The sequence below is a fragment of the Scedosporium apiospermum genome (genome assembly GCF_000732125.1).
Source record: "Scedosporium apiospermum strain IHEM 14462 chromosome Unknown SEQ_SAPIO_0096, whole genome shotgun sequence".
NCBI classification, from domain to species: Eukaryota; Fungi; Ascomycota; class Sordariomycetes; order Microascales; family Microascaceae; genus Scedosporium; species Scedosporium apiospermum.
The window spans coordinates 229,458-248,894 of record NW_015971797.1 but is presented as its reverse complement, the minus strand read 5'-3'; the positions used below and the strand labels follow the sequence as shown (position 1 = coordinate 248,894).

Below are 19,437 nucleotides of genomic sequence, written 5' to 3'. Positions count from 1 at the left end.
TTGTCTCGTTTCATACCCCAGCTTTTCTGTCTTGGCCGTCCTCGTCCTTTGGGTCTGGTGTTATTAGCGACTTTGGTTCTATTTATTCCATTACCATCTAATTACTACCTCCGAAGCCGCCGTTTTTATTTTTTTTTTTTTTTGCTGTTAATGCCCCCACGATCATTCGCCAGGGCCAAACGAAACATTGCAAAAAGGGGCGCTCCCATTGGCATTGGCAATCGACTGAGCGCAAACTCGCTCGAAATCGAAACGGGGGCAACGGGAAGACGAGACGAGTAATTACAAAAGGAAGACCAAAGATTGAACGCTGGGACAGGTCACGAAAATAGGATACAGCAGCAACCAGCAACCAGCGACAAACGGAGTGACGGTCTGATCCCGTCCAAAAGTTCCCTCTCCTTTTTCCGTTTGTTTTTGGCTCTCTCTCTCTCTCTGTCTCTCTCTCTCTCTACCGATTCTCTTTGCTATTCGATTTTCTTTTTATTTTGGGGAGATTCCCCTCTTCTCTTCATTTTCGACTTATACTCGAACTCGCCAGAGTTGATAACTCCATCAATTAACCCCGCGACCGATTCGAGCCAAGACAACGTCCAAGTCCGCCTCCACGCCAGTTAACGCCAACAACGCCTCCACATCTGTTCCTCGATTTGATCTCGGCCCTTACTTGCTTCACACCCTCAAGCATTATTCATTAGCCAGGTCCGGAGCTCTGCTCCTCTGGCCAGCCTGCGTCCATCATGACGTCGATTGTAAGTCGAGTGTGAAGTCCAATGTTCAATTGTACACAATATCCATCGCTTCTATCCACCCGCTCCTTTACCTTTTTTTTTTTTTTTTTTTTTTTTTCTTTTTTTTTTTTTTTTTTTTTTTTTTTTTTTTTCCTTTTTTTTTTTTTTTTTTTTTTTTTTTTCCTCATTCTCTTCTTTTTTATTCCTGCAAGTTGCTTTCTCCCCTCCATGTCCCCCCAATCGTTTTCTCTTGGCCCGGGTCTGGACTCACTTACAAGACTTTCGCGTCGTCTCGATGGCCCATCAATACATTCAAGCCACAGGAACAAGATGCACCCTTCACGTGTTCTGCTGTTGAGATATGCTCGCTCTCCCCACACACACGGGCGCGGCCGAGAAAGTGTCTTGGTCAACATCAGTCAATATCTCCAGTCTTTTCTCCTGCCGGCTCTTTTGCAGTGCATATTGCAGCCCGCAGCGCATATACATAACACATACCCCATGATCTACCCACCCGTCGACAAGTTAGTCGTCTAGCAGAAAACATCAGACCGCACACAGCACACACAGCACATACACGCATAGCTGGTCAATCCGCGTTTGTCAAGCTGAGCAAATCGTGAGCTAGCCAGCTTTTCACCGCCTGGCCTGTGGCGGACAGCTCCGTTAGCCCTAGCCCATGCGTGCTAAGGCAGCTCCGTGCTAAGGCTGGGCCTAGTTTAGGCGAACCGGGGCCTCCTTCCCCAGCTCGTAAAAGACGCCCAAGCTAGAAAGGCTAGACGATCCCCGGTGTGCGGTCTTTGTCTTTGCATCGATCCGTCTTTTCATCTAGCTCGTTGACGGATGAGACGAAGGCCAAGTGTGAGATTGCTTGCCTCAACCCCAACAATCCACATCACCGCCTCATTTCTTTCCACCGCCATGCAACCCTTCGGGGCCTGTTGGTGATGATGGATGGGGGTCTGTACTGGGAAGCATCGTGGCCCTGTCTGTCCAATGAGGAATTGGTTGCCTGCACATGTTGTCGCGGGGCGTCTTTTATCTCCGTGCTGCACTCTATTTTTGCAGTCTCATTTCTTTTTTGTTCCTTTTATTTTTGTTTTATCTTAACTTTTTTTTTCTCCCTTTGTCTCCTCGTATTCGGGAGATTTATGGACAGCCTCACGAAACGAGAGAGCAGGGACAATGACATTCGGACCTGATGACGCCCGACATCCCATCACCAGCACATTTGAACGGTCAAAGTCAAGTCTAGTCATGCCACTTCCACGATCAACGCGACCACGGTTCAACCAAAAAATTGAACCAGAAGTGAACGAGGCCAGTGCCTACTTCGTACACGAAACTACGGCCCTATCGTGTTGGGGTTTCTCCTTTAGCCGTTTTGGGTCCTGGTGCCGTGGTCCCCAACAGGACAAACAGCATAGGATCGCAGAGGACAGGGCAACTCAACCGTAGGATAGGGCCGGACCGGCATATAGGGATGGGGGACATGGACAGAATCCGGTGGATGGATGGAGTGTCATGTCGAGATGCAAGGCCAGAGTGTGTGTCCAGTCCTCCACTCTTCCGTGTCCCGCACGGACGTGGATGGTCAGTCATGGTGGTGGTGCTCACACCCCTCCATGACTTCGTTTGCACTCACACTCGCCCGCGAGCTCACACCCACACTCCCTTCCATACCACACGATCCTCCCGTGTGTGCCCATTCCCGTCTGATCCAGTCTGATCTAAGGGCCCCCAAGTCCCATTGTCTTCTCCCGTTGATTACATCCGATATGAAGCGCCGGAGTATAACTAAGGCAAAAAGTAAAGGGACTGGAGAGTCTCCAGTGCCCCTGGTGCTCATTTCGCACGGTTCATGTTGCGAACCTTCAAACCTTCAATGCTGCTCCCAATTGTAATGCCGAGTCTGATTCAAAATCCCACTTTATCCTCGACAGCTCCAAGTCCGAGTATCGCATTGGCCTTGGCTTGGGGACCATTACGAAGTACTTCGTACGTCGGTACTCGATGCGGAAGGCAAGGGACAGCGTGAAGCAAGAAGGAGTAACGAAAAGGGAAAGAGCAGGGGAAAGGGGAGAGAAAAGGGAATAGGAAAGAGCGATGGAAGCAAGGGAAAAGCGAGCTGGGATCTCCGAATCTCTCCACACCAACCCTTCTCGCGCCCTTTCTTGCACCCTTCCATTCTTCCATCGCTTCTTCCATCCCTCCGTCCCGTCCCCAGTCCTCCCCACCCATCTTCTCATTGTCCCTTTCCCTTTTTCCCTTGGCGATTTTTTTGCCACTCGCCAGGTACCGTGCAACATCGACCGGCGCCAGAGCTTATCGGGCCAAGTCTGAAAGTCTAGTCGACAAATCTACTGAGTCGTCGACTTGGGCCCGATCCGATCCTGATGTCCACGTCCTCGTCTGCCCATTCAATCTAGATTACTTGTATCATCTCTCCTGCTCTTGTGCTCCCCGACACTTTTTCATTATTACTTTCTTTTTCTTAAACTTGTCCTATCCAATAATCGTCAAATCAATCCATTGCCTCCTGCTGTGATATTTGATTTGATCCTTTCCTCTGCCTTATCTTCCCAACTGCTGCAGTCCAATTGTCTTTTCTGTCCTCTTGCTTCCTTTTTTCCTTTCAACCCCCACATCCACCACAGCTCCACGTCTGCAAAGCAGCCCACCCACTTCCGCCACCATCACCATTTCCAATCCCCAACGTTCCCAACTGCAAGCTCCTATCCCCAAACCTGCTGAAACTTGCCACTTGCAACCTGCTTGGTTCTCTCTCCTTCTGGACTGGACCTGGACCTGGGTGGCTGCGCTATTTCCTTCACCGCATTCTCGCCAATACAGCACAGGCGGTTCAGTTCCTTTTAACCCCCAAATCACATCTCATTTTCGTCCTTTTTACCCTTCTCTCTCCAGCACCGATACTCCTTTTTCACACACTTCACTCCCCACATCTTCCTCTTTAAGAAGCGATCGGCCCTGTCGCAAGCCCAAACAGGGCTCACCACTCCAAGCCAGCCATGACGTCGCTTCCAAGCAGCGCCGGCTTCAACCCCTCGAGCCCAACAATGCTGACATCTGCCTACCAGCTATGCCTCGCGCATTATTGCGACCTCCACGGTCCCACCCCTCTAATGGTTACTGAGGGCCTACCCGTGCCCTGCTCAACATGCTTCGATCAAGAATCCCCCTTCCCCGAAGACCGCCCTAGCTCCGCCGCCTCGCAACCCGTCATCACACAGGCGAGTCCACACTCCGTCGCCGCCATCACCGATGCCCTACGCAACATAAACTTCTCACCCACCCACCGCAGCGCATCCGTCCCCGCTTCCGAGGAGGAATCCCAAGCCCACCGCGCGTCATTACTACGCACAGCAGCGTCGACATCCGCAGCTACAGCCGCCGCAATGGCCGCTCTCTCGTCGGGCTCGGCCATCGAGACTCCCCCCGCCAGCCCCAGCCAGACGGAATCGAGAAAACTGCCCCCCGCTCATGTGCGACGCGATTCGAGCTTTCGAAAAACGTACGATGAATACGTTACTAAGCGCGCGAATCCATGCGACAATTGCGCCATGACTCTACCCAAACAACATGCACAAGGAGGAGGATCAGGAGTAGGGGGCCGCAGCAACACCGACGCGAATACCAAGCTCCGAAACGACGCGCGAGGACCTACCCTGCGTACGAAGACGCCCTACGCTTGGGTCTTTGGCGGCACCAACGGCCAGGATTCCCCGCCAAACTCGCAGCCCTCATCAGCTAGTGATACCGACGGGGACGGCGAGGAAGACGACGGCGAATTCGCCCCCGATGAACTGGGACGCAAACGTCTTCGCCGAACCGGCACCAGCTCAACGACGTCTCGATCCAGCGTCTTCTCCAACGCCACCACCCCGGGCAGCCACACCCACTACATCGAATACATCTCCACTAAGGAACCAGTCCTCCCCGCCTCCTTCTCCATTATCCGCGCCTCTTGCCTCCGCACTCTCTCCTTCGAAACCCTCCCTCGGACACAGTCCTCTGCTTCGATCTCCAGCGCCGCCTCCTCGTCCTCTCAAGCGCCGCCTACATTCGCCACCTCTCACAGTGGCGGTAACACGGCATCCGGTGGAGGCCCCATCTTCTTTGGTGACCCTCTGGCCGGCTACACCACGGCCTACATCTTCCGCATCCCCGACGTGCATGCGCGTGGTCACAAGCGCATCTACGCATTCCTGGCCCTGAGCACCCACAAGGAGCGCGTGGCCATGAAAACCTTTAGCTTCATCGCCGCTGCTTTCCGGGAAATGGCGGCCTGGATTCAGCAGCTAGCCGAGGCGGAAGCCGAACGCACGTCATCCGACACCGCCGGGCAGCAGCAGCAGCAACAACAGATTGCCGCCGGCACGTCTTCGCTACAGGCTTCTTCCGCGCCGCAGCACCCCGCCATGCAGGACGGCGGTAGCGCCTTCGATCGCCCCGGCGGTGGCAGCGCGTTCCGAAGCAGGCGCGGAGTCGGCGGCGTCGGCGGTGGTGGCGGCATTGCGCTCAAGGCGAGGGGCTTGCCAGAGTTGGTGGGGATGCCGGAGTTTTTTGTGCAGCTTCATGTGAGGTTTGTGCAGATTCTGAGGGAGTTGGGTGTTAAGATGAATGCATGATTTGTTTCGAAGCGAGACATCTTTCTTTTTCTTTTTCAGCCTTTGTTGTTTTTAGCTTCGCGAAGAGGAGGATATACCCACTGCACGTTGTTTCGAACTCGGGGTTGTTGCGAGACCCTTATGAGAGGGATTCATAATGAGGAGGAGCACCTCTTGAGATCCAGGATCTCAAGCAGGACACAAAAATCGTGGCGGGTGTCCCAACTCCTCGACTCGCCGCAGAAACCTGGGGAACTCTCCTCGCACCTTTCTCTTCTTCTTCTTCTTTTCTTCTTTTCAATTCAGTGGAGGATATACCCCATTACGGAAAACGAAAGGGGGGGACGGACGTAATAACCTTCTTCCCATACACGCAAGAGGGGACTCAACGGATTCAAAGTTATAGAAAGAGTGGGATCGTTAATGACTTGTATGATTATGATGGATTCTGTTTTCCCTTTTTCTCGGGCAAAGATAGAGTGGGAGGCGTTATGGAAAGATATAGATATGGGATTTTGCCTCTTTGGGGCCTGGGAATTTCTTTTAACTCAATAGACTTTTGGAATTTTGAACCTAGTATATCTGCGCACCCGTGAGATGTGATTCGCGAGGACTTGAGATGTTGCACGGACGAGGACACATAAAACGAGTTTGATGATCTTTTCCTTATATTACACAATACCGCACAACAGAACAAGAGAGAGAGGAAACAGACGAGAAAGGAGTTCCCAAGTCAAAGTGAATGTGTAATGTACACGTCTAGGAGGAAGAGCAAAAACAAGAAAACCCTTCCTCTTTCTTTCCCGCTCTTACTTACTCTCAGTCTCCGCCTATCATCTATTTCCTCAGACCCAAATACATATAATGGCCCCCCATCCCGTTCCCATTGTGTCTTTCTTTCCATCTTGAAGTAAGCGCCAAGCAGTAGCCCACTGGCGTAGAAAAAAAAAAAAAGAAACCCTCTTCCTTCCCATCTCTCTCCTCCCCCGTTTATTTGTAGAAATCAAACTTGTTCTCGTCACTAGTCCCCTTAGCCTGACTCGAGTACGCATCCTCCAAATCAGTCTGGATAATATTATACCGATTCTTCCTAACAGCCCTCAACCCGGCCTCCTGCATAATAGCGGCGATGACGGCCCCCGAAAGCGGATCATTCCTCACAATCAAACTATCCAGATCCACCTCGGGCGCAAGGCTCATCTTCGAAGCAATAGTCGTAAAGATGAGTCGGCGCTCGCGGCGATCTCGCAGGGAAGGGAATTCGATCTTGCGATCGAGACGGCCGGGGCGGAGGAGGGCGGGGTCGAGGGTGTCGGCGCGGTTGGTGGCCATGATGACCTTGACGTTGCTGGTCTGGTCGAAGCCGTCCATCTGGTTGAGGAGCTCGAGGAGGATGCGCTGGACTTCGCGGTCGGCGCCCGTCTGCGCGTCGAAGCGCTTGGTGGCGATGGCGTCGATCTCGTCGATGAAGATGATGGCGGGGGCGTTTTCGCGCGCCATGCGGAACACGTCCCTGACCATCCTGGGTCCCTCGCCGAGGTACTTCTGCACGAATTCAGACCCCACCACGCGGATGAAGTTGGCCGTCGTAGAGTTGGCAACGGCCTTGACGAGCATGGTCTTGCCCGTGCCGGGGGGTCCGTAGAGGAGCACGCCTCGGGGCGGGTCGATGCCGATCTGCTTGTAGAGGTCGAAATGGGTCAGGGGCAGCTCGACGGCTTCGCGGATTTCCTGCTTCTGCATGTCGAGGCCGCCGACGTCGGCGTAGGTCACGTCGGGCTTTTCGTCGACACCGAGCATGGCGATGGAGGAGTCGGCTTCGGGGGGGAGGATGTCGACGAGGGCGTTGGAGTGGCGGTGGAGGGCGACGGAGGAGGAGGGCTTGAGTTGTTCGCGGTCGAGGGTGGAGAGTATGCGGACGACGTAGTTGGAGCCGGTGCTCGATTGGACGATTCCGGTGCTGCACAAGTTAGAAAGGGCCGAGGAGAGCTAAGGGGCTAAAGAGGGGGGAAACGTACTTTTGATCGATGGCTTCCATGAACTGGCCGATGACCAGGGGAACACTCTGAATCCGCTTAATCTCCTCCTGAGCCCGGACGAGCTCGCGCTTCAGGTTTCGCTGCTCATCTTTGATATATTCTTCCTGCAGTTGGATGTATCTGATGCGAAGTTTGTTAGCTACGGACAGTAACAGGGGGGGGGAAATTCAGTCTTGGAAAGCTTTGATGGCACCAGATCACGCACTCTAGTTGTCTTTGGAGCTTCTTGAGATTAGCGTACTCGTCGCCGCCATCGAGCGGTAACCCCTCAAAGCTCTCGACATTCGGTATCGTCGAGGCGATGGCCTTTTTCTGGATGGAAACGTGGTTGGGAGCGCTTTCTACGAGCACGTCGCCCATGGTGATGGATGGAAGCTGCTGGTGGCGGAAAGTTGAGTGTTGGGCTGTGTTGACAGGTAGAGGAGGGCGTGCAAAGTGGGATTTGGACGAGCGCTGTATCGATATTCCGGGAGGGACACACGAAACGAAGTCGGTAGATTGACGATGAGGGAAGAGTTCGCGATGAATCGGAGACGTTGGGTTCGTGTTTTTTAGTGATGCTGTTTTTTGGAAGGCTGAGGATTTGCTCCTGTCGGACAATGCTCATGTGTAGGCGTCAATGGGAAACGCAAGCTTTGGGTCGGGTTTTAATTACATAAGCTTTGACGACCTTCAAAGCTCAGCTTTACTTTGTATTGGCAGGTGGTTACGGCCGCTGTCACTTTACAAGTAACCTTTTGAAATCTGGGCCGGATAAAGTTTATCCCGCTGAGTCATCGAAACTCAGCACAGTGTCGGTGAGGGAAGCACTAACAAGGGTGACCATCACGTGAAGGAGAGCCCCACCTCAACTCACGCCGGCCCAGACCGATCAGACCTCCTCAACCAAAAATATGTGAGGCTAGAACATTGAAACTCCCCAGGCAGAGGCAGGGCGACAGGTGGGGCGGAAATTATCGGAGGCTTGATTGGCCGATTTCGTCATGGCCTTGGATCAGCGGTGGCAAGGGTGCCGAAATGGGGCGCACGGCGATTGGTCCAGGTGCGTCAGGATCCCCAATACGCTAGGCTGGAGCAGGTCTGCAACGATTGATGATGAGCAGAGCTCCCCTTCGGACCTTGGGTCTGTCTCGGACAGTTGAAGAGTGAGGCAAAAGGGTCCCTCTCTGTTTACGAAGTACTTGTGAAAATTAAATTACAGCCCAGTTTGACGATGCCCTAATTGAAGAGCCCGAATATTGAATAGGTTAGGTAGCGACAGTGTTTGGCAACACCATCATTTCCTTAAGACTTTAAGCCTGCTCTACCCCGTACTTCGTAGTCGGCGGATTTGGTTCATCCACCGTAGCCCGGAAGCGCCCCATCGATCCTGTTGGGTGGATGTGGGGGGTCCTTTCCTCAAATCAATGCTGCCATATCGATGACAGCACACCAAACTTGACCAACAGAGGACCCCACTTTTCCGTATCAGTACCTTGCAGACCACGCAGCTGACCGCCATTGGACATGTACACTGGACAAGAGACGAACTTGGATCTGTCCAATTACGACATGTACAATTGTACGAGGCATGAAAGTCCCGCCATCACCGCATCGGCCGGGAAGGAGTCATCAGGCTTCCAATACTTGCCTTAGTCTTTGAGCAGGTGCCTGGGCCGACCACCAAGTTGTGCCAACTGTGCTGGGCTGTACTGGGCCTGTATCAGGTTCCTCAAGTTTGCTATATGTCTCTCCCAGACTGGACAATTGAGATGTGGATAGCCGGCCAGCTGGACAAGTGGGAGACAATGGAGTGACTTGGGCATGCCAGGCCAACCCAGTTTGAGGCCAGCCCAGACAGACCAAAACCAGCCATGCATCTTGCATCTACAGTGTAAGTGCGACCTGCAAGTGCAAGTGCAAGCGTGGTATTCCCGCCTTTGTTGGTGCCGCACTGCTGCACTGTTGCGTGGTGTTACCTCTTCTGTATACCTCTTCCGTCAACGATTCAATACTCATACTTTGTACATCTCACTTCGTACATCTCCCAATGCAGATGCTCCAATTGTCCAAAGTCCCTCTTCTCTCTCTTCAAATGTTCCCAAGTACGAAGTAGTTTAAAACTATCTGCCTACAACTCGCCCCCAACGTGTGACCACCTCCATTTGACTTGAATCTCTCCTGTGTCGATCTGCAGACGCCATCTTCAATCAAACTTAGAACTTTTAAATACCCAAACCATCCTTTTGTCGTCCCAAGTCTTCCTACCCTACTTAACTACATACAACCTAGAGCCTGACTTCTTTGCCTTCTTTCATATATATCTCTCGTCTCCCACTTTTGTCATCTTGTCGTCCTCTTCCTTTCATCTTTTCCAACAAGGAGTTGAGTTCTTTTTCGTCTACTTTCTGGTAGCTTGGTTCTGGTTAATCATTGATATCTGGACCTTACCTGCTTCATCTTAATCTCCGGACTCTCTTGATTATTTGTCTTATCATCTTGCTTTGCTTCCACCCCTCCACCGAACCCCTCCAAATACCCAGATTGCTTTCCTGCTTGATTGGGACCCTGGCCAAATTGAAGATTGGTACCGCGATCCATACAGCCCACATTTCAACTACTTTAAACTTCCCTGGTTTTATTGTGCCTCCTCTCCTCTACTGTCCTTGACTACCATTAAACTTGCCTCCTTTACTCTCTACCGTTCCCTCCGAATCCGCAACCCCTCATCTACGCACCTACCACCCACGATGTCGTCCGAGTCGATTACGATCCCTTCGGGTCTCTCCAACCCGAGTACCCCGTACAGCTCCAACGAGAAGTCCCCCTCCGGGAGCTCCTCTTCGTCGCCCTACTATCGATCTCCCCAGACTCCTTCGCCGGCGTCCAAGTCCCAGGGACGGAAGGCCACTCATAACCGCCGACCGAGCCTCCTGAGTATGCACGCACCTTCCGCATAGCCTCGCCCCTGATCCGAGCGACATGTGACTAAACTGACCATTTCCGCAGGTCCTGCGATCTCCAAGCAAGAGTGCACCGTAATCAACATTGGCGATCCAGAGGGTCCTCCCCGTTTGGTAAGCTTCAATTTCCCCAAATCAAGACTGGCCGCCATTGCCTAGGGAACATAACTAAGACATTGAACCTCTAGATCTCCTACCTCTCGTCCGGCCAAGGCTTCGCTTGGAACCCAGGTGAGTAGTCCGAACCCCCGAGCCTGCCCCCCGACCCACCCGCATCTCCGACTATGACTCGATCTTGGAGCCAGTGACAATAACTAACGTGAGGCGACCCCACAGAAATCTTCCTTCCGTCCTACATCGACTACGACTACGTCCCGCTCGAGAACCGACGAGACCCCATCCACGAAATTTACCTCACCGACGAGGAGGCCCAGATGATGCTTCCGCAATAAGTGCCTCTTGTCCGTCCTCCAGCAAACGGTACATACGATTTGAACGAAACTTTTCTTGGTGCACACACACTTCCGACCTCGATATACATGGCTATGCTTCGTTTTTAGACGGTCTTTTCTCACGAGATTCGATTTTCGCCTTTTTCCCCTTTCGACGATTGCTTGTTTTGATCGACCACTTGGTTTTTCCCTTTTCCCCTTGGTACTTTTTTCCCCGGGTTCCTTTTTGGTGTTTCTACTCTGGCCTCTCGAGGACGTCATGGGCGTTATGGTTCATATCCACTCTCGGTGAGCTCACCGCAGCTCACCATTCCTGGTGCAAGGGCTTTCTTTTCTTGCCGTACGAGCTGCGCAAGGCGGAGGAGTAAATCGTTTCTTGGAGTTTCTTGAGGATTTTCAAAACAAACCATATTTCTTTTCTTCCCCAAATTCCCCATCCCCGTTGCTACCTGAACATATATCCCTCTCTTCACAACCCCCCCCCCCCCCTTCCTTTCGCCTCTTACTCCTTGGTATCTTTTCTAGGTTTGGACCTGGCGTTCGCAGGAAATGGGGTTTTTGCTTCATGAATGATGTATCTATTTTGATTATTTTTCCCCAATCTTTCTTTTCACATCACCAATCTTGCAACAATATTCAGCTCGCTATCTTTCTCACTGCATCTTCTTCTCCCCCTTCTTGCTTCGCAGATGGGCTTTTTTCTTGCGGACCCATCTTTGTACCCTCCACCCCCGAGACTCGACTTTCCGACCTCACTTCCCTGGAAGGGGAAGTTTCAATAGATAGTCCCGGCTAGACCAATACATGTACCACTTCAAATTCACAAGTTCCAATGAGGTCTCTTCGAATATTACGTATGATGCAATGGGCATTTTAAAAAAAGCAGTCGTGTACAACGACATCTTGATATTGGTTACTACTCAAAAGTTTCGAGCCTGAAAAACAAAACCGAACATATAACACTAAGATATCTCCCAAAAGCAGCAGGTTGAACGGCTCAAAAATAATATCCCTTCCCTTCCCAATTTCCTTCCCCTTCAGTTGCCCAAATGTTTAACATAAGAAAAAAAAAAAGTATAAAAATAACAAGGAGGATTGTTGAAGGGGGGCCGTTCATTTTCTTTTTCTTGAAATGTGTTGTGTCAGAAACCCAACGCCTGTGTTTTTTCCACCCGCCCGCCTCCCGTGTTGGACCATGCATTTGTTGAGTTTATTGGTTATGCAAAAAAAAAAAAAAAAAAAAAAAAAAAAAAAAAAACTAAAAAAAAGGAACAAAAAAAGAGAGAAGAAACTCCTTTCCGTTTGTGGGTGGATGATGATGAGACCTCTGTTGAAGAGAGGTTATGAGAGCCATTGTAGCTCGAGATGGGTAGAGTAGAAAAAGAAGTAATGGAGAGTAAAGTGTGTGATTATGAGAAGAGCGCTGGATCACCACCTGGCAGTAGCGTAGTAAACGGACTACCTAAGCCAAGGGGTTTAGATACCAGCGTCGTGCCTCCAGCCCTCAACGGGAAGAGGGAAGGAAGAGCTCCAAGCAGCAATCTCCTTCTTGAGCTCATTGATCCTGGCAACGTCACCGCTAGCGACCTTAGCCTTGAAGTCCTTGAGCTTGTTCGCCTCCTTGGGGAGACCAGCCTGGATCTCCTTGCACAGCTTGACGGTCTCGTCAATGTACTCAGCGACGCGCTCAAAGTCAGCCTGGTTGAAGCCACGGCTGGTCATGGCAGGGGTACCGATACGGATACCGCAGGGGGTAAGGGCGCTCTTGTCGCCGGGGATGGAGTTCTTGTTGCAAGCGATGTTGATGCGCTCGAGGACGGCCTCTACGCGGGCGCCGTCGAGGTGGTGCTGGCGGAGGTCGAGGAGGACCATGTGACTGTCGGTACCGTCGGAGACGAGCTTGTGGCCGAGGGCCTTGAACTTGTTCTCGAGGGCCTTGGCGTTATCGACGACCTGCTGCTGGTAGGCCTTGAACTCGGGGCTAGCGGCCTGCTTGAGGGCGACGGCGAGGGCCGTGATGGTGTGGTTGTGGGGACCGCCCTGGTGGCCGGGAAACACGGAGAAGTTGATGGGGCCCTCGAGGTCGTAGAGGATCTCCTTGCCGGTCTTGGGGTCGGTGGAGCGCACGCCCTTGCGGAAGAAGATCATGGCGCCGCGGGGGCCACGGAGGGACTTGTGGGTGGTGGTGGTGACGATGTCGGCATACTCGAAGGGAGAGGGGATGACGCCGGCTGCGATGAGGCCGGAGATGTGGGCCATGTCGACGACGAGGTAGGCGCCGACCGAGTCGGCGATCTGGCGCATGCGGGCATAGTCGATGAGACGGCAGTAGGCGGAGGTACCGGCGACGAGGACCTTGGGGCGGAAGAGGATGGCGTTCTTGGCGAGGGTATCGTAGTCAATGATGCCGGTCTCGAGGTCGACCCTGTAGGGCATGGTCTCGAAGTAGGTGGAGACAGCAGAGATCCTGCAAAGAGGGACATCGTAGGTTAGTTAGTAATCAAGAGAGCAATTTTTGGGGGGCGGTTTTCCCAACCCATTGCTTTGCTTTCCCCAGCTGCACCGCGAGCGGGGATGAGGGGAGGGGATGCAGGGATGACTCACTTCCTGGCAGGGGTCTGGTAGCCGTGGCTAAGATGGCCACCGTGGGGGAGATCAAGACCCATCAGACGACCGTGAACAGGCATGATGGCCTGGTAGACCTGGAGGTTGGCAGGGCTGCCGCTAAGGCACTGGACGTTGACGCCCCACTTCTCGGGGTCGAGGTTGAAGGCGGCGAGAGCACGCTTCTGGCAGAGGAGCTCGATCTCATCGATGTGCTCGTTACCACCGTAGTAACGGGCGCCGGGGTAGCCCTCGGAGTACTTGTTGGACATGGGGGAGCCGAGGGCGTCGAAGACGGCACGGGAGGTGACGTTCTCCGAGGCGATGAGGATGATGGACTCGCGCTGACGCTGGACCTCATTCTTCATGATCTCGGCGACCTCGGGGTCGGAGTCGAGGAGAGACTTCTCCAGCATCTGGACGGAAGGTTAGAAAACTGTCACACGAGTGAGGAATGGGAGCCGCGTTGATGTGGATAGCGCCGGAGGGGGGATAAACGAACCTCCTTGTGAGATGCTGGGAGAGCGTAGTGAGTTTCCGAAGACATTTTGCTTGTGGGAGGGGGAATTGGACTGAATTGGGACGAAGGAAAGAAGGGAAGATGGGAAGAGAGGAAGAGAGGTAGGAGAGGGGAGGATGACGATAAATAAGAGACAGGAAGGATGAGGAGAAGAAGAAAGAAAAAAAAAAGTAAAGAAAATTACTCTCCGAGCTAGGAGGTCTAAGAGGTAAGGTAACAGGGAAAAAAAATTCTACAATGGTGTTGACTCGGAGAAGCAAAAGCAGAGCAGAACCTGGGCGGTGGGAAATCTTTTTCCTTCCTCACCAATGCGCTTGCTCAATCCGATTTTTGGTGTCTTTCAAATTTTGGTTTGGTGGGGGCGGGGAAGTACCTCGCGCCCTTTGATTGATAGAGGAGTACTTGTTGACGAAGACTGGCGGGGGCGGGGGAGGGGCAAACCGTAGAGGTACAATTGAGGTTGTTACGAAGTCTCAAGGTGGGGTAAGACTGAACAAGAAGAGTCAAAGATGTACACTGAATGAAGTGTACCTCAGTTCTAGTTGAGCTCCCTCGAATTGATGACTTTGACTGTTATTAATAACTCAAATTCCTGATTTGTGAACAGCAAAACAGCAATACAGCAATACAGCAATACAGCATCGAATTGTTCTCGGGCACAACTTGAAGATTGCAGGTACAATTGTACTTCGAGTGCGGGCTTAATGGGCATTTCTTGTGGCAGACCTAACCTCCAACCTCGTTTCATTCACCCATCTCGAGGGACTTCGAAAGTGTAAGAGCTAATGATGGATACTTCTAATCTCACATCAGATGCTTCACGCGATATTAACAGAGCATTATCCTTAGCTCAAGCATTGTCGTCGTCTTCGACGGTTGGCTAGCTCTCCGCCCAACCGCATAAGTACTAGCACAAGCCAACAAGGTTCCGTCTAGATCGACACTGAATATCACAGGACCCTTAACATTATTACCTCAACACAAACCCTAAGTGCATACTCAATTGCGAGTATCAAGTAGTTTTGTTCGAGGCATAGGAGCAGGGTGCCGCGGAATGCAGCGGTATTAGGAATCAGGTTCGAGCATTGAAGTCGTCCCCGCTCCTAGCTTATCCGATTGCGGATTGAGAGAAATAAGGGACGCATGACTGGTTGGCAGTGAAAGACATGAGATGGCAGACTTTGGCAGCTGTTGTTCAAGTGGGAGGAACTTGAAGGAAATTGATGCGGGAACAAGCACGGTTAGACACGTGGTGATAAGCCCGATAAGCCACCCCGCCAAAGCGGCATGGGTCGTCCCAAGTAAACAAATCAGCATGCATTCAGCGACCTCTCAAGGTCAAGACGATTTAAACAGACCAGCAAAGACACCCCTCCCATCCCAACATAAGAAGAAAATACCCCGACGAAAGCCCCCCAATTCGAACACTAGCCCTCATATACCTACGCCCGCCACAAATCATGGACGACTCGGCCCACCGAAAAATCGAGCTCCAAGACCCCGAAGACCTCTCCTTCCTCATCGCCAACGTCCGACGCGCCGCCCGCGAACGCATCGACGAGGCCTTTCCCCCCGTCAATAGAGCTGACGGCGAGGAAGACCAACTGCGTTTACAAATAGAAGCACTCGTCAACGACGTGCGTTCCTTCCCATTCTTCTTGGACCTCCATTTTCCGCCTTTCCAACCTCGGACAACCAACTGACAATACGCAGTACATAACGAAAACATTCACCCTCGCCGCCCCGAACCTCTCCATAAACGGCCTCCCCGTAGACGCCCAAGCCTACCTCTCCCCCTCCCAACCCTCCAACCCCACCGCACCGCCAGTAGTCTACGAACCCTTCAACGATAAGATGCACCAACGCGTGCTCGACCTCGCTCGCGAAGAAGAAGACCTCCTCGCCGAAATCGCCTCCCTCAAACAAAAGATCCCCGGGCGCGTGGCGGCCGCGTACTCCGAGACGCTGCGCGGGGGCCTCAACGCCGACGAGGCTGCGTTGGAGGAGCGGGCGCGGGAGGTTTGTTCCGAGGCGGGGACGAGTGTTGGCGAGGCTGGTAAGGGCGTTTTGGATGTTGAGAACGCTGTAAAGGCGAAAGGAGGGGAAGGGGGGGATGTGGAGGAGGTTTGGAAGGGGCTTGTGGAGGGGTTGGAGAAGTTGAAGAGGGAGATGCCGGCTGCTGTGGCGAAGATGGAGAGGGCGAGGGTTGCGGGGGAGTATGTTATTACGCAGGGGAGGTGAAGAGGGGAAGCGTTGATGATGAGGGTGAGAACGGTGATGGCGTTTGTGGGGCGAGGCGTCTGGGATTCATGATGGGGGGCTGGTCCATTTGGCGTTTACGGTTTTATTTGATGTTCTCTGCTTTTCGGATGACCGGGGGTTATGCGACTGTTCGGAACAGCCGGGTTGGGAATGGACAGGCTACCTCAAGGCGTTGGCGGATGGCAACCGACGGCAGTCTGGGTTATGCCCTGTACACTTCAACACTCTTCCAAAATCACACAGACACGACGTGAGAACTCTGAGAACACCTTGATACCCTCAATAAAATCTTCTTTATATGTATAAACTACCTCAATATCCCTCCTATCGAAATTGCACCCGCTCCCCAAAAAAACTCTCGCCCTCAAGTTCCCCCAAACCGTAAACCCCGAGAAAAGATAAGCGCGATTGTATTCAATCCAACACAAGCCATGACACGTTACGCCATGTTCAAAAATATGAAAAGGCGGCTACTCGTTTTTTTTTTGTTTCTTTAAAGAAAGAACCCCATTGTAGCCCGTAGCCTTTCTCCAGCTTCTTAAATTACTCGTCACAAGAAACAAACGCACACGAGGACAACACCCAACAACTTCTTCTAACCCTGGCCGCTAGCCCTGAACAATTCCTCTCGCAGCTTTAAGCAGGGGCGGTAGCCTTGGCGCCTTCCGGAGGGGCAACGCCCTCAGCGGGGACGGGTATCTCGACCACACCCTCAGCAGGAGCAGGAGCCGGGACATCGCTCTTCTCCTCCTTCTGGACATCCGTCTCCCACTTAGCAGGCTTCGACCACTCCTTCTCCCTCCAAGGTCCCATATCACTAAGCTGGCAGCCACCCTCGCACTTACACGTGCCGCCGAACTCGACGGGGAGGTTCTCGGCGGGCACCTGCTTGAGGAGCTCAGCCTGGTACCCACCGCCGAGGATATGGATCTTCTGGACGGTGACGGGGTCGATCCAGCCCTTGACGACGGACCAGACGGTGGAGAAGCCCCAGGGGGCGTTGATGAGGTAGAGGCGGCCGAGGCGCTCGGGGTAGTAGTTTTGCGAGAGGGCGGAGGCCTGGCGGATGTGCGAGTAGACCTGGGGCACCTTGGTCAGGGTGACGCCCTTGAGGTCCATGATGGTGCAGCAGGTCTCGAGGAGGTGGCCGGATTTACGGGAGCAGGCGGGGAGGCGGGGGTCGGCGAGGCGCTCGTATTCGACGGCGAGGTTGGTCAGCATTCGGTCGGAGGAGGTGATTTTGTACATGGCGGTTAGGTCGATGCCGCCGAGCTGCTCGATGTAGACTGGCCGTCCGTCCTGTGAGGGAGGAGAGGGTTAGGTGTGTGTTTAGACGGAAGTGGGATAAGGGGAAAGGGTGGGAAAAGGGGGAGGGGGTGAGAACTAGATGTCACTACCTTATCCGTCTTGTGGTAGTACTGAGGGTAGTACTTGAACATCTCCTCCTTCTCGACGAAGTCCCAGGTGGGCACGAGGTCGTCGAGGTTGATCTCGGCTCTCCAGGCCTCGCAGTCCATGAACCTATAGAAACAGACCGCCCAAATGTTAGCTCCTGGCGACCTTTCGAAGTCCTCCTTTGTGGTGTTGTTTCCGGGCCATCGGACACGAGAGTCGGGGGTATGGGAGAAGGGGGGTTAGAGAGCCTACATCTTCTTAGAGGCCATGACATCGAACTTCCTCGCGCGCAGGAACCGTAACTGTAAGAAACCAAAGCAATGTTAGCCAAAGCGCCCCAAAAAATTCACGCAAAAAATCGTAGAAAACCTTATCAACTAAAGGCCCCCGAGGTCACCGAGCCCGACTCAAGAACGATCCAGCTTCCTCCCTCGTATACCTCAACCAAAGCCATGATAACTCCCTTCCCACATCCCCCTTCGGCCCTCCCACCCCCTGGTATTTCCACCCCTTTTCATCCAATCTCAACTTACCAGAGTGAGAGTATCCAGCCGCTTAGTATAGCCCTCAGCCTCAAGCAACATGCGCAACTGATGCACCTGCGCCTGCTCCTCAGGCTTCAAGTGCCCCGGGTGGCCGGGCGCAGGCGTCGGGGCCGTTGTTGGGAAGTCGTAGTCGTCGTACTTGGGATCGAGCTCCATGGTGGGCGGGGGGCGTAGTAGCAAAGAAGGGGAGAGGCGGAAAGGAGAAGAAACGAAGGGAAAGTTATCTCGGGGTTTTGTTTTCTACTTTAAGGGGGCGAGGAGAAGGGGAAGAAGGGGCAAAAAGAAAGGAGAGAAATTGCTTAAAAAAATGTTTGGGTTGATGGGATAAAGGTGGATTTGGATCGGTGTGAGGATTCAATACTTTTGATTGTAGGGAGTAGTGAAGGGAGGGGTAAAATTGATGTAGTGTACGAGTTTACGAATGTACAATTACAACTGGATGAATTGTTACCCAAGGAAAGGGGGCGGAGTTTGGACGAGCACAGGTCCTGAGGTCCCTGAACTCGCCGGGATCCCACAACGTTGAATGTCACTGGTACGACAACGTCTGTCCAAGGTCCCTAGTTCCGCCCACTTGGCACTGGCTGGCAGTGTTCATTCCGTTTTCATTTGGGGCGTTGAGAGCCTGTTTCGAGCCTGTGATCCCGCGGATCCGGGCACCGTCAGCAGTGGATGGATCAATGGGTCCCGCTAAAATTGAAGGCCATGCCTGAAGTACACCACATCAATTCAATATTGATGGATCCTCTTGTTTGAGATGTCAAGGCCAAAACTGCCTAAAAAAATAAAGAAGAAGAAGAAGAAGAAGAAGAAAAAGAAGATGGGTGCACGAAAAGCTTGTTAGTTTCAGATATCCTCGAAGATTTGAAGAAACTTTTAGATTCCCCATACTCGCGAATCTGCTCTTGTGCAGACTTCGACGGGACGATCTCCCTCGCTCCCGTTATGCTGTACCTGACTCCAGCTGGAACCGTCGCGGTTGTACAGGTACCTCGTACATCTCGCATCGTCATGATCAACATTTGATGAACAACAACATTGAATATTGAGCCCCTCCATTTCCTTCTGACAAGAATATTCCAGGCTCCACAAACGTAGACGTAGACTCGACGCAGATGCAGATTGCAGTCTATTCCCAAGACACGGCAACATCCCTCATCTGCTGCCAGCTTACATTCGGCGTCTCCAATCGAATCGCCAACGAACCCACGTTTCGCCCTCGTTACACGAATCAGCGCCACAGCATCTAGACCGACCTTCAGCCTCAAGTCATACTAGGCATCCATCTTCTGCATACTTCCTGATTTTATACCCAACGA

General features: G+C 52.7%; 5 protein-coding genes and 1 pseudogene across 5 annotated transcripts; 3 read left to right on the top strand and 3 right to left on the bottom strand.

Moving 5' to 3' along the window:
• Positions 1–3,760: 3,760 nt before the first annotated feature.
• On the top strand, positions 3,761–5,380 carry SAPIO_CDS5032 (annotated as a pseudogene; the record flags this gene model as incomplete).
• Positions 5,381–6,349: 969 nt separating this feature from the next.
• Positions 6,350–7,758, bottom strand: SAPIO_CDS5031 (26S protease regulatory subunit 6B-like protein; the record flags this gene model as incomplete). Its single annotated transcript, XM_016787437.1, has 3 exons — positions 6,350–7,319; positions 7,378–7,518; positions 7,604–7,758. 3 exons carry the CDS (start codon positions 7,756–7,758, stop codon positions 6,350–6,352), a joined length of 1,266 nt encoding a protein of 421 aa, XP_016642939.1.
• A 2,369-nt stretch (positions 7,759–10,127) lies between these two features.
• Positions 10,128–10,792, top strand: SAPIO_CDS5030 (uncharacterized protein; the record flags this gene model as incomplete). The annotated part of the gene is made up of 4 exons (XM_016787436.1): positions 10,128–10,314; positions 10,387–10,454; positions 10,529–10,571; positions 10,677–10,792. The coding sequence occupies 4 exons, from the start codon at positions 10,128–10,130 to the stop codon at positions 10,790–10,792; spliced, it is 414 nt and encodes a 137-aa protein (XP_016642938.1).
• Positions 10,793–12,268: 1,476 nt separating this feature from the next.
• SAPIO_CDS5029 (Serine hydroxymethyltransferase, cytosolic) lies at positions 12,269–13,943 on the bottom strand (the record flags this gene model as incomplete). Its single annotated transcript, XM_016787435.1, has 3 exons — positions 12,269–13,259; positions 13,397–13,812; positions 13,899–13,943. The coding sequence occupies 3 exons, from the start codon at positions 13,941–13,943 to the stop codon at positions 12,269–12,271; spliced, it is 1,452 nt and encodes a 483-aa protein (XP_016642937.1).
• Positions 13,944–15,376: 1,433 nt separating this feature from the next.
• Positions 15,377–16,157, top strand: SAPIO_CDS5028 (Uncharacterized protein; the record flags this gene model as incomplete). Its single annotated transcript, XM_016787434.1, has 2 exons — positions 15,377–15,553; positions 15,630–16,157. 2 exons carry the CDS (start codon positions 15,377–15,379, stop codon positions 16,155–16,157), a joined length of 705 nt encoding a protein of 234 aa, XP_016642936.1.
• Positions 16,158–16,814: 657 nt separating this feature from the next.
• SAPIO_CDS5027 (uncharacterized protein) lies at positions 16,815–18,274 on the bottom strand (the record flags this gene model as incomplete). Its single annotated transcript, XM_016787433.1, has 4 exons — positions 16,815–17,477; positions 17,576–17,699; positions 17,826–17,875; positions 18,107–18,274. 4 exons carry the CDS (start codon positions 18,272–18,274, stop codon positions 16,815–16,817), a joined length of 1,005 nt encoding a protein of 334 aa, XP_016642935.1.
• Positions 18,275–19,437: the final 1,163 nt, after the last annotated feature.